The 13,653-nt window shown below is 38.9% G+C and overlaps 1 protein-coding gene across 6 annotated transcripts in view; it reads left to right on the top strand.

Annotated features, from left to right (window-relative positions):
• The first annotated feature begins 183 nt into the window (after window positions 1-183).
• Usp54 (ubiquitin specific peptidase 54) overlaps window positions 184-13,653 on the top strand; it is a 32,025-nt gene continuing 18,555 nt past the window's right edge. For 2 of the 6 annotated variants that reach the window (XM_048339038.1, XM_048339040.1), the window contains exons 1-6: window positions 445-1,363; window positions 6,182-6,313; window positions 6,482-6,862; window positions 7,033-7,264; window positions 9,203-9,336; window positions 12,326-12,493. In XM_048339038.1, the coding sequence (XP_048194995.1) occupies window positions 1,171-1,363; window positions 6,182-6,313; window positions 6,482-6,862; window positions 7,033-7,264; window positions 9,203-9,336; window positions 12,326-12,493 (1,240 nt within the window). In that variant the 5' untranslated portion in view covers window positions 445-1,170. Of the gene's footprint in view, window positions 1,364-6,181; window positions 6,314-6,481; window positions 6,863-7,032; window positions 7,265-9,202; window positions 9,337-12,325; window positions 12,494-13,653 lie in introns of all 6 variants that reach the window. The other 4 variants (XM_048339041.1, XM_048339037.1, XM_048339039.1 and 1 more) reach the window with 4 other exon arrangements.

The following is a 13,653-nucleotide window of genomic DNA, read 5'->3' as shown; positions in this document are numbered from 1 at the left end:
CTCACTCCCTACTGCACTTCATCAGCTACATAGGATTCGTGTACCCTACCTCCCTCACATTAAACCTAAGATTCATTAGACATACAGAATTGCCAACTAGTGCTGAAGCTGAACTTGTGTCAGCTGAGATACTGAGATACTGAGTTTGTAAGGGCTAGTATTTAGCCCTCTAAACATACAAAGGTGATTAAGTCTTATTAGGAGTTTAACAGTGACTTATGTAAATTGTCAAGATAAAATAGAGTCACTAATTACAAAGCTACTCCTTTTTTTGGAGATTAAGACAGTTTTACTTTAAAGTTCTAGATATAGTAGTGATATTCCTTATCATATAAATCACTTGTTCACTTCTAAATCAGTTATTTGGGTCAAAAATAAAATTTCATATAGAAATAGTTTCCAGTTTGATGACTAAACTCTCAAGCTAGTCCACAAAGGCTCATAATGAGTACATTTTGGCTTGATTTCTGAAAAGGATGAAGAAGAAATGTACTTTTACTCTACTGAATCTAGAGTGGGCCTATAGTATATTTTTAAAAGAGAAGACACTTGCCCTTAGTCTTCCTCCCTCCCTTTTGCACTTACTTGGCCCTTGGTATTTTCTTCCTACTTTTATACCCCACCTATACCTGCTCTACTTCCCCCTTCAAACACTCATTTGTCCTATTGTATTTATCTTAGCTAAGTGTTCAGAAGGAAGCCCTCCATTGAATTAATTCAACTGCAAACTAAATAATAGCCTCATCATTTCTCAAAGATCTTAATATGCATATAATGTTAAAATGTTTTAAGTGACATGTGTAAGAGTGTAAGAGACAGGCTGTGGGATAGGTGAACAAGTGGTATGTATAACTAGTTGGCTTGGGGCTTTCTCTCTAAATAGATCTTAATTCTCACAACTTTTTCATTTCTTCCACACACACCCCACTACCTCAGTAGGTTTTCTAAAAGTCCCCACAGTTTTTTGAAGTGGCAGGATTTTAGCAAGATAAGGGCAGAGGTGGTAGGAATTGTGTGTTTGGGTTACCCGACATTGGGTATTGGGAAGAATGGCTCTGTGGTGTTTTCTTCTCAGCCTCTCTTGTAGGAAGTTCTTGCCTTCTGGATCTTTGTTGCATCCAACTCTTTCCTTGTTTTCATCACTGTTCTTTCCTTTCCTTACTTTTACATATGTGTTTCCTCCTTCCCTCAGGGAGGGAGCCCTCCATCTCAAGTGACACTCGAACAGATTCTTCAACGGAGAGTTATCTCTACAGACACTCCCACCATGAGTCTGTGGTCAGTCACTTCTCTTCTGATTCTCAGGGGACAGTCATCTGTAATGTGGAGAATGACTCCATGTCCCAGAGCAGTCGGGACACAGGTAGGGACTTACATAGAGGACTGTGCTTGCCTAATTTAATTCCTATATAGGAGGTCTCCCAAGAAAAGGAAATTGGAAAGGCACAAAATGTAGGTAATTGAGTGGGAGACAAAGAAACAATGTAGTCCTACATGAAGAACAATGCTCCATTGGATACTTCTGTCAACAAACATATGTTAGGAAAGACCACTGTAACTATTATCAGTGTAATGATTATTTTTTTTATAATTTTTTGTTTTGTTTTTGTTGCTAGTCCTGGGGTGTGGACTCAGGGCTTGAGCACTGTCCCTGGCTTCTTTTTGCTCAAGGCTAGTACTCTGTCTTTTTTCTTTTTCCAGTCCTGGGGCTTGAACTCAGGGCCTGAGCACTGTCCCTGGCTTTGTTTTGCTCAAGGCTAGCACTCCGCCAACTTGAGCTACAGCGCCCACTTCTGGCTTTTTCTGTGTAATTATTTTAAAGTCTGTTTTCTCTTGCTATCCTTTGATCCTCATCCTTTTTAAACTGCCCTTATTAAGCCCTTTTAATCTTTTCTTACATTTTATATCTCATCATATTCTCATGACAGATTTTTGTCCTGAGGGAAGGATTTTGAGAAGGGGTGTGTGTGTGGGGGGGGGGGGGCACATACTCATCTTACTTAGCCTTTGAAGAATTTAGATGCCAAATAAGGATAGGTGGTTTTATTACTGTGAATTTTAACAGGAAACTTCTTAAATTGTTGCTAATATGTAGGAGAGTATCCTATGTAAGTAGAAGAAATCAATATACAGCATAGAAGGAAGAACTGTGACTGACTGCTGAGATGCAGAGTAACATAATGGATGCTAGAACATTGAAGGCATCCAATTGCTAGATTATATTCTTCTTTTTTTTTTTTTTTTTTTGGCCAGTTCCAGGCCTTGAATACAGGGCCTGAGCACTATCCCTGGCTTCTTTTTTTGCTCAAGGCTAGCACTCTGCCACTTGAGCCACTTCTGGCCATTTTCTATATATGTGGTGCTGAGGAATCAAACCCAGGGCTTCATGTATATGAGGCAAGCTCTCTTGCCACTAGGCCATATTCCAAGCCCCTGCTGTATTATATTCTGTGCCTTTTTTGAATTAAGAATTTCAAATGTTCCTAAGTGTACAGAATAATATACTGTAACTATCACCTAGGTTCAATAATTATACCTCATGGCTCGTCTAGTATTAGTTATACTTTTACATACTTCCCCACTCCTGAATTATTTTGAAGTAAGCCCAAGACAAATACTTCAGTATGAAATGCTAAAATGTAAGAAGTCAGTTTTTTAAAATCACGTTAAAATAATGCTGGGGGCCGGGTGCTGGTGGCTTATGCCTGTAATACTAGCTACTCAGGAGGCTGAGATAAAAGGATCATGGTTCAAAGCCAGCTTCGTCAGGAAAGTCTGTGCAATTCTTATCTCCAATTAACCACCAGAAAACTGGAAGTGGTACTGTGGCTCAAAGTGGTAGAGCACTAGCCTTAAGCTGAAGAGCTCAGGGACAGTGCCCAGTCCCAGTTCAAGCCCCATGACTGACCAAAAAAAAAGAAAGAAAAGAAAAAGTAGTGCTAGGGCTAGAGCTATAATTCAGTAGAATAGTATTTGAATAAGCCTGTAGAAGTCTCTGTTCAATCCTTTAGCACTCCAGAAAATAAAAGAAAGTCACTAAACAACAAGTGTTCAGGTATTAAAGGTATCATTTATTTATTTATTTATTTATTTATTTATTTATTTATTTATTTATTTATTTATTTATTTATTGTCAAACTGATATACAGAGCGGTTACAGTTTCATACATTAGGCATTGGATACATTTCTTGTACCGTTTGTTACCTCCTCCCTCATTCCCCCCTCCCCCCTCCCCCTTTCCCTTTCCCCCCATGAGTTCAGTAGATTTACACTAAAGAGTTTTCCAAGTATTGCTTTTGTAATCGTTTGTCATTTTTACCCTGTGTCTCTCGATTTCGGTATTCCCTTTCAGTTTCCTAGTTCTAATACCTGTATATACTGTTTCCAATGTACTCAGATAAGATACAGAGATAGTGCAGGTACAACCACAGAAAGGGGATACAAGAGGATCATCAACAGTAGAAGCTACGGTTTCACATGGCATGTTGAAAGTGATTACAACAGTGATATAACAGTCGTTTCCATAACATGGAGTTCATTTCACTTAGCATCATCTTTTATGTTCATAAGGGTATAGCTATTGGGCTCTTGTGATCCTCTGCTGTGACTAGTCTAAACCTGTGGTAATTATTCCCTATGAGGGAGACCATAGAGTCCATGTTTCTTTGCGTCTGGCTCACTTCACTTAGTATAATTTTTTCCAAGTCCTTCCATTTCCTTACAAATGGGGCAATGTCATTCTTTCTGATAGAGGCATAAAATTCCATTGTGTATATGTACCACATTTTCCTGATCCATTCGTCAGTATCATATTTTTAATAGTTCGTGTGTCTCACTCAAAATCCAAATGAAGTCTGCTTATTGTGATGGATTGGTAAGTCGTTTAAGGTATTTGTTGGTCTCTTTTGAAACAGGGCCTAGTTACTTATTTCACACTGGCCTTGAACTTTGGATCCTCTTACCTGAGATTACAGATGTACATCACCATGTCTGGGACTTTTTTTTCTCCCAAAGATTTTTCTGAGTTGCCCAGGCTGATTTCAAACTCCTGAGCTCAAGTGACCCTCCCACCCAAGTCTCTTGAGTTCTTAGGACTCTACGCTTGTGTTACCATACTCAGTTAGGTTACTTTTGATGTACAGGTTTGTTTGTTTTTCCTTTATAATTTGTTGTTGAAGAACTAGTTTGTCCTCCAGATTTTCCAAATCTTGAATATGCCAACTGCATCCATGAATGTGCCAGTAACATCTTCCTTTGTTCTCTATCTCTTAAAAAATGGTAACTTTACTTAGAAGTTTGGTCAGATTCATTCATGTTGGATTAGTTTTGCTGACTACTACATGGATGGTGTTAAAATGGAGGGTGTTTTTTTTTTCCACTTCTTTAAAACTTTACTTAACTGTGTAAAAATTTAAATATATAAGCAAGTTGCGGGACTGGGAATATGGCCTAGTGGTAGAGTGTTTGCCTCTAACACATGAAGCCCTGGGTTCGATTCCTCAGCACCACGTATATAGAAAAAGCCAGAAGTGGTGCTGTGGCTCAAGTGGTAGAGTGCTATCCTTGAACACAAAGAAGCCAGGGACAGTACTCAGGCCCTGAGCTCAAGCCCCAGAACTGGCAAAAAAAAAAAAAAAAAAGAAGAAAGAAAGAAAGTTGCAAGTTATACAGTTATTGAATATTCTTCATCAAGATTCTTCTAATGTTAATATATGACATAATCATAAAGATGGAGTTTTTAAAAATTGTTTATTTATGATGATGTTTATTATGGATGGTGTTTTTAAGACCACATTTCTAAACCAGGGAGCCAGGGGGAAGCCACACTAGGAGAATCAGATTTATGTTAAGGGTATGAGTGTGGAATGCTCATTGGTTTAAAATTGGCAACATTTAGTTACACCAAGTGATTTCTTCTACTCATAAATCTTATGAGTACCAGGGATAGCAAAGGAACAGATAAAAACAATAAAAGATTGCATGGAGACAACTGATTGAAAATAAGTATCTCTTTCACTACATTGCTGATACCTGAATATGTACAAGGATTTTCCTGTACTAACATAAAAAACTAATTTATATGTTAGCTCTCAATATATTTGAGAACCTACAGGCTTTCTCTTAAGCCTGTCTTCAAACTTAATTTATCTTCTGGCTTCTGTAACCTTAGTAGATTATCCTTTAGAATCTGACCCTTTCTGTATGTTATAAATCACACTCCTACATCTGCATACTATGTACTTGAAGCAAAAAAATCTACATAAATAGCTCAACTCTGGACTTCTCAGTTATTACTGTTGAGAAGTAGAATCTCTGGGTAAAGCATAGGATGGAGATAAGAATGAGAGTTAATCAATGTTGAAATGTCTTTTTTTTTTTTTTTTTTTTTTTGCCAGTCCTGGGGCTTGAACTTAGGGCCTGAGTGTCCTCAGCTTCTTTTTGCTCAAGGCTAACTAGCACTCTACCACTTGAGCCACAGTGCCACTTCTGGCCTTTTCTGTATATGTGGTGCTGAGGAATTGAACCCAGGGCTTCCTGTATACAAGGCAAGCATTCTACCACTAGGCCATATTCCCAGCCCCTTGAAATGTCTTTTTAAGTGATCCACATTTAAGGAAGATTTAGAACTGGATCTTACAGCCATACATAAGTAATGAGAGCTATTATAGGCAAAGGGTGGGTATATAGGACAATAATAAATGTACTAAAAAAAATCACAGTTTGTTTAGTATATGTTGCCAAATAAATAAAAGGAAAACTGCCTTCAACTTAGGAGTGCAAAATATTTGGGCACATGATGTTTTAATAAGATTTTTTTTTTAACTTTTGCTTTTTAAAAGTTACCAAGAGCTGGCAGTGTAGCTCAGTGGCAGAGTACCTCCAGGACCCTGGGTTCAGTCCGCAGTATACAAAGAAAAAATTACCATTGTGTCTTTAATTCTTTTGGATTATTAGGAAAGATTATGAGATGAATAATTGCTCAGGAACATTTGTATTTGGAAGCTCACATTAAGTACTTGAGTTGATTTATCTACTGAGAGTTTCTTAGTTAAATATAGATTCTGATCTATGGATGCAGTAAATTTGTGGCACTACCATAAATCCCAAAGGAAGACTAGGATCTGAACAGGATGCAGGTAAGTCTCAGGTACCAGCTTACCTATTTCCTTGTTCTTCCAGGACACCTAACTGATAGTGAATGTAATCAGAAACACACATCCAAGAAAGGGTCCCTGATAGAGCGCAAGAGGAGCTCTGGCCGTGTTAGGAGGAAGGGTGATGAGCCCCAGGCCTCAGGGTACCACAGTGAAGGTAAACTCTGCATTGCTCCTCTTTATCAAACTTCTGTCATACTCCAAATTGTTAGCTTCTCCCTTTAACTGAAAAGGTTTTTTTTTTTCCTTGCTTTCTAGACATTGGGATATGGGTATTTGTGATCACATTTAACCACTGTATTTGTTTCATTCCTTGTGTTTTTAGGAGAAACACTAAAAGAGAAGCAGGCTCCTAGGAATGCCTCCAAACCAACAGGCAGCACCAACAGGCTAAGGGATTTTAAGGAGACAGTCAGCAATATGATCCATAACAGACCATCCCTGGCTTCTCACACCAATGTAGGATCTCTCTGTGGGGGAAAGGGTGGAGACCAATCTGATAAAAAACCTCCTAAGAACCTGCCTTCACACACTCGTGACTGGGAAGTGGAGAGTACCAGCAGTGAATCGAAATCAAGTTCTTCCAGCAAGTATCGCCCGACGTGGAGACCGAAACGAGAATCTCTGAATATTGACAGTATTTTTAGTAAGGACAAAAGGAAGCATTGTGGTTATACACAGCTTAGCCCCTTTTCTGAAGATTCAGGTGAGGAGATAACTAGGGAAAATACAGTTATTTTATATGTATTCTGGTAGACTTGGAAAGGAGTATTTTTACTCTGATAGCCGAGTAAATAAGTGTCTGGAGGGTAAAGTGGTTAGTTAGATCTTTATTTAGGCAAATGTTAAATGAACCTTGTCCTCTTATCTGGATAGCTAAAGAATTTACACCAGATGAACTAAGGAAACCACCTGTTTACAACATTAAAGCTGGTGGATCAAGCTTCCAGCACAAGCCCTGGGGTCCAGCATGGCCAGGCTCTCATCTTTTAGATCAGCATCCACGCTTAATCCAGAGAATGGAATCTGGCTATGAAAGCAGTGAGAGGAACAGCAGCAGCCCTGTCAGCCTGGATGTAGCACTGCCAGAGAGCTTGAACATCTGCAGGTATTGTTTTATCTTTGAATGGAGGCATTGTCCTGTGCAGCAAAGTGACATTTCTTTGGAGCTTTTTACCATAGCTTAGACAAGTGAAAAGATGGGCTCTAATTAGCCCCGTCTACTTATATATTGTCCCAACTTCTGTAGCAGCAGCACCCTCTGCTGAGAGCAAGATTCAAGGCACTTGAGAAAGTACATTCAGAAAAGATAAACCACAGCTCTTTTTTTTTTTTTTTTGCCAGTCCCTGTGCTTGGACTCAGGGCCTGAGCACTGTCTCTGGCTTCTTTTTGCTCAAGGCTAGCACTCTACCTCTTGAGCCACAGTGCCACTTCCAGCTTTTTCTGTTTATGTGGTGCTGAGGAATCAAACCCAGGGCTTCATGCATGCAAGGCAAGCACTCTACCGCTAAGCCACATTCCCAGCTCAAACCACAGCTTTTTGATGAAGGGTGATGTGCAAATTTGTGAAATGTTTCACATTTTTCAGATATGTAGGATGAACAAAATGAGATCTAACGTACAACATGAGGAATATTAGGATTAAAATTATACTGTTTATGGAATTGAAGTTAAATGAAATTTTAGCTGCCTTTGCCACAAAATTGAAAAGGGTAGCTGAGATGATAGGTACACTAATTTTGCTTTCCTTATAGGAATCTTTTTACTACCTATCTATGTCATTGTATAATGATGTATAACTTATGCATGGTCTAATTTATTTTGTTTGGTGTTACTGGGACTTAAGCTTGGCCTTGTACTTGCTTGACAGGCGCTCTACCACTTGAGCCAAGCCTCAATCCTTTTTTGCTTCAGTTATTTTCATATAAATTATTTTCATATTTTTGCTTGGGGCTGGCTTCAGCCTTGATCCTCCTACCTAAAACTTTGTGTAGGTTGACACACACTACCAAGTGAAACTTAGTAAAAATGTATTTTTAAGTTGTTTACTAAATAGTTTTCAAGGAAAGAATGAATTAGTGAGTAAAATTTATAATCTTAAAATCAGAGAAGAAACCCAAATGTTACTTATTCTTGCCTTCTATTTGGAGATAGTTTTTGTTTTGCTTTGAGCTCATCATTCCTTTCCAGAAATTCTATTTGCTTTCTCTATATTGTTTCAGATCTCTATATTTTGTTTTGTTTTGTCACAAAAGCAGTTTTCCTATAGTATATTGACTTGAAGGAGTAATTATATCTTCTAAAAGGATAACACTTCCTCTTTCTTCCCTGGGTAGAGACCATGTTTAGTTAGTTTGTTTATTTTTGCGCCAGTCCTGGGGCTTGAACTCAGGACCTGGGCACTGTCCCTGAGCTTCTTTTGCTCAAGAATAGCACTGTACCACTTCAGCCTCAGCGCTACTTCTGGCTTTTTCTTTTTATGTGGTGCTGAGGAGTGGAACCCAGGGCTTCATGCATTTTAGGCAAGCATTCTACCACATGCCCAGCCCCCCATGTTTAGTTTTACTTCTGCAAAGATGCAAAAAAATATTTAGCAAGATGGACAGGGGAAGTAGCTAGTAACTTGCTTACTTTCCTAGCATGTATAAGGCTTTAGGTTTGATCCTAGCACAGAAATAAAAAAGAGTAGTCAGAACAAGGAACACAAGACAATGAGAATATTCATTATTTAATAAATGTTAATGTCTACTATTTACCATATGCTTTGTTTTTAAGATGTGAATGAGGTAGCATAAGATGGGGAAATCAGTGACTATTTCAATTTTCCAATAGTTTAACAGAGGCACTTAAAAAACAGCAACCAAGTGGGTCTTTCTAGTTGCTCAGGTTGGCTCAAATAATCCTCCTGAGTAGCTAGGACGACAGTTGAACACCAGGACACCCAGATCCCAGAAGCTTTAATTGCATTAGTTTGATGCTTTGTTGAGAATATTCCAGAAACCACCTTTCTGATGCTTTTATTAGACTCTGTTTTCTCTTTTGAAGGGATGTAAGTTCCAAGAAATCATCTGGGTTTGTCCCTTCTTGGCGTCATATTCCAAAGTCTCACAGCAGTAGCATCCTGGAGGTAGATTCCACAGCATCCATGAGTGGCTGGACAAAGACACAACCCCTCTCAGGTAAGTAGAAGAACACTGGATTTGAGAGATGGGATTGGATCGCCAGTTCTATTTAAGGAATAGCCTTAATTAGAGGCCAGTGGCAGTTTGGGTATTCCATCAACATATAAATGTAGAGGCATTTCAGCTGCTCCATCTTTGGATTTCCTTATTTTTTGTTCTCTATTATAGCTTGCCTGTATGCTTTTTTTTTTTTTTTGCCAGTCCTGGGGCTTGAACTCAGGGTCTGGGCACTGTCCCTGAGCTGCTTTTGCTCAAGGCTAGCACTTTACCACTTGAGCTACAGCGCCACTTGTGGCTTTTTCTGTTTATGTGGTACTGAGGAATCGAACCCAGGGCTTCATGTATGCTAGGCAAGCACTCTACCTCTAAGCCACATTCCCAGGCCTGCCTATACGTTTTTACCTTGGAAAGTTTCCTGTGGGAACAAGAAGGAGCAGAAATATGATGAATGTTGTTTTCTTAAAAATAGTTCCACTTCTGGGTTGGAAATATGGCCAAGTGGTAAAGTGCTCACCTCATATGTATGAAGCCTTGGGTTCGATTCCTAAGCACCACATATATAGAAAAAGCTGGAAGTGCGCTGTGGCTCAAGTGGTAGAGTGCCAGCCTTGAGCAAAAGAAGCCAGGGATAGTGCTCAGGCCCTGAGTTCAAGCCCCCGGACTGGCAAAACAAAACAAAAACAGTTCCACTTCTGAGAATAAGTCCTAGGGATTTCCTTGATATAAATAAAGTTCTTACTGATTAATCCTATGAATTTAGATATAAAAGGGGATGGACATGCAGGTTATGGACAAAACTGGGAAATAAGTAATTCAAATTTAATCTTTATCCCTGCTTTTATTCTAATGTAATTACCAAATTGTCTTGATAGTTAATTAAAGTGCTTAGAAGTGGTTAGAAGGCTGTAGCAACAGTAATGAAAAGCTCTGAACACCTTTTAGGTATGCTGCCATCTGCTGGAGAAGAGCAATGCATGTCTTGGGCAGGTCTTCCTTCCTTCCTCCCTCCCTCCCTCCCTCCCTGACTCCCCTTCTTCCCCAAACTTTCTCTTCAAGGCTAATGCTCTACCACTTTGAGCCACAGCTCTACTTCCATTTTTTTGGTGGTTAATTGGAGATAAGAATCCCACAGACCTTCCTGCAGGCTTTGAACTACAATCCTCAGATCTCAGCCTCCTGAGTAGTTAAGGAGTACATGGATAAGCTACTAGTACCTGGCAGGCAGGTAAATTTTCTTTCTTTCTTTCTTTCTTTTTTTTTTTTTTTTTGCCAGTCCTGGGGTGTGGACTCGGGGCCTGAGCACTGTCCCTGGCTTCTTTTTGCTCAAGGCTGGCACTCTACCACTTGAGCCACAGCGCCACTTCTGGCTGTTTTCTGTATATGTGGTGCTGGGGAATTGAACCCAGGGCTTCATGTATAAGAGCCAACCAACCAAGCACTCTTGCCACTAGGCCATATTCCCAGCCCGGCAGGTAAATTTCTAATATTAAGTTAGAGTAAGTTAAAGTTAGAGACTAGTGTAAGAAATTCATGCTTAAATTATATACTTGGCTTATCTCAAATTTTAATTTATGTCATGTGAGTAATACTACTTAAAAAATAACAACTTCTGATCATATATGTCTATTATATCGTATCTTCTATTAGATTGCTAGTACTGTTCTAGTATTATACTGCAACTTGTGGTCCTCAATTCTGGACCAGCTGGACAGAATCAACCAATAGGATTCTACAATTGGTACAAGATACTTAAAGAAGAGATATAACAAAATTCTTCATATACCATATTGCCTCAGCATTCTCTTTATATAATAAGCCCTATATAACCTACAATTTTATATGATCATTTTATTAAGACACTGCACAAACATTTTTATACAATGACTGATTGATGGTTTTTTAAAAGTACAGAAATAAGTTTAGCAACTGCATAAGTTTCCTTTTACCTCCTGTAATTTAAGGAATCAATGTTACCGTTATGTATGTATTTTTCTATGCTTTTACAAATACATAAGTAATTTTAACATATGGCCAGTACTATTTTTTAAATATAAAATGAAATCATACTATGTATATTATTGTCACATAAAATTTTCACTTAATTTATCATGAACAGCACACTCATTCTATTAGATCCATCTATGAACATTTCAAGGTGAATTTTTACTACTATGGGTAGATGTTTTAGTAACTTATTAAGGAGATAGTGGAATTAAGGGTGAGAAAATGACTTGCCTGAAGCTACAGTGAGCCAGTGACAGTTACTGGTAGAGAGTGTTTCCTCTTAGTTGAGAATGGGTTAATGCATTTGCCTTGTTTTACTCGACATCGGTTTACCCTTTGCCTTCTGTATTACCTTTTTGTCTCTCAATTTTCTCATTTCCTAAAATGTGTGTAATAATATCTACCTCATCAGTTACAAGAATTAAATGATGCTGGGCGCTAGTGGCTCACTATAATCCTTAGCTACTCGGGAGGCTGAGATCTGAGGATTGCAGTTTGAAGCCAACCTAGGCAGGAACGTCTATGAGACTCTAATCTCCAATAAACTACTCAGAAAAAGCTGGAAGTGGCACTGCGGTTCAAGGAGTAGAGCGCTAGCTAGCCTTGGGCACAAAGAGGCTCAGGGACAGTGCCCAGGCTTTGAGTTCAAGCCCCAGGAGTGGTAAAAAAAAAAAAAAAAAAATTAAAGGAAGTAATATATGTGAAAGTGCTTTTAACACTGTTCCTGATATGTGCTTAGGAAGTGTTAGTTATTATACTGTTAGTGTTGTTATGAAGCATTCAAAAATATTTGTTATTGTTGTTATTATTCATGGCCCAGGTTTCACATTGAGTTTGATTTGGAAAGTACTATTCAAAACATGAACTTCAAGTCAAATTCAAGAGTTTTAAAGGAAAAATGGCACAGTGAACTTAAATTCTCCAGATGCTTCATCTGAATAACAGAAATGTGAATTTATCTTCTTTCTTGTTTATATCCCAGGTGGAGAGATACCTTCTAAAAGTGAACTAGATGAATTGCAGGAAGAGGTGGCCAGGAGAGCTCAGGAACAGGAACTTCGAAGGAAACGGGAGAAGGAACTAGAGGCTGCTAAAGGGTTTAATCCTCATCCCAGCCGATTCATGGACTTGGATGAACTGCAGAATCAGGGTAATTGTGAGAATCAGGTTGAGGGTAATGGGACAGAGAGAACAGGTAGGATAAAAGATTCATGCTTGCACATTTCATGTCTTCTCTTATGCAAAATTATATTTTATCTTAATTCAACCATTCAGCAAAAGCTAAAGTAGGTGACAAGCCTCCTGGTTGTGACTAGGCACTGATTTGGGGTACTTTTATTAAGTCTTAGATTGAAAATAGCATATTATTCATTAAAAATGTTTTCCATAAATGTCTGTAGAAACAGCTGATAAGGGCAGCAAGTGAACCCCACTTACAGTGATGGGAATTTATGCCAGGGAAGAGGATCTGCCAAACAGAGGCTGAGGAGATTAAAGCCTCAGCTTTATTTTTTATTTGTTTTGTCCATTGTCAGGCTTGAACTGGAACTGGAACTTGAGCTGGTCCTGCCCCCTGAGCTCTTTTGCTCAAGGCTAGCACTCTACTACTTTGGGCCACAGCCACCACTTCCACTGGTTAATGGGAGATAAGAATCTCATGGGACTTTTCTACTCATGCTGGCTTTGAATCATGATCCTCAGATCTCAGTCTCCTGAATAGCTAGTACTACAGGTGTGAAACCCCACTGCCCAACAGTCAGCTTTATTTTTATTTATTTTTTCAATACAATACTGTGGATTGAACCAAGCACTCTACCATTGAGCTACATTCTTGGCTCCTAATTTTTTTTTTTTTTTTTTGCCAGTCTTGGAGCTTGAACTCAGGGCCTGAGCATTGTCCCTAGCTTCTTTTTGCTCAAGGCTAGCACCCTACCACTTGAGACACAGCACCACTTCTGGCTTTTTTCTATATATGTGGTGCTGAGGAATCGAAACAAGGGCTTCATGTATATGAGGCAAGTACTCTACCACTAGGCCATATTCCCAGCTCCCTAATTTTTTTTAACCAGTTTTTTGTTGTTGTTGTTGAGTTGGTTTGCTTTTTAGATTCTGAGTTATTCTAGATATAGTTTTTCTTTGTTACCCAAGCTGGCCTTGAACTTATATCCTCCTGTCTCAATCTCCTGAGTAGCTATGATTACAAGTATGTATACCACACCCAACCCTAGTGATTAATACCTTAGTTTCACATGAATTTTATGGGCTCAGGCTTCCTCAACTGCCAATGTTGGACATTTTTCCCTCTAAAAC

The sequence above is a fragment of the Perognathus longimembris genome, chromosome 2, assembly GCF_023159225.1.
Source record: "Perognathus longimembris pacificus isolate PPM17 chromosome 2, ASM2315922v1, whole genome shotgun sequence".
Taxonomy (NCBI): Eukaryota; Metazoa; Chordata; class Mammalia; order Rodentia; family Heteromyidae; genus Perognathus; species Perognathus longimembris.
Note: the sequence above shows the minus strand (reverse complement) of the source record. Positions and strands in the feature narration are given on the sequence as shown.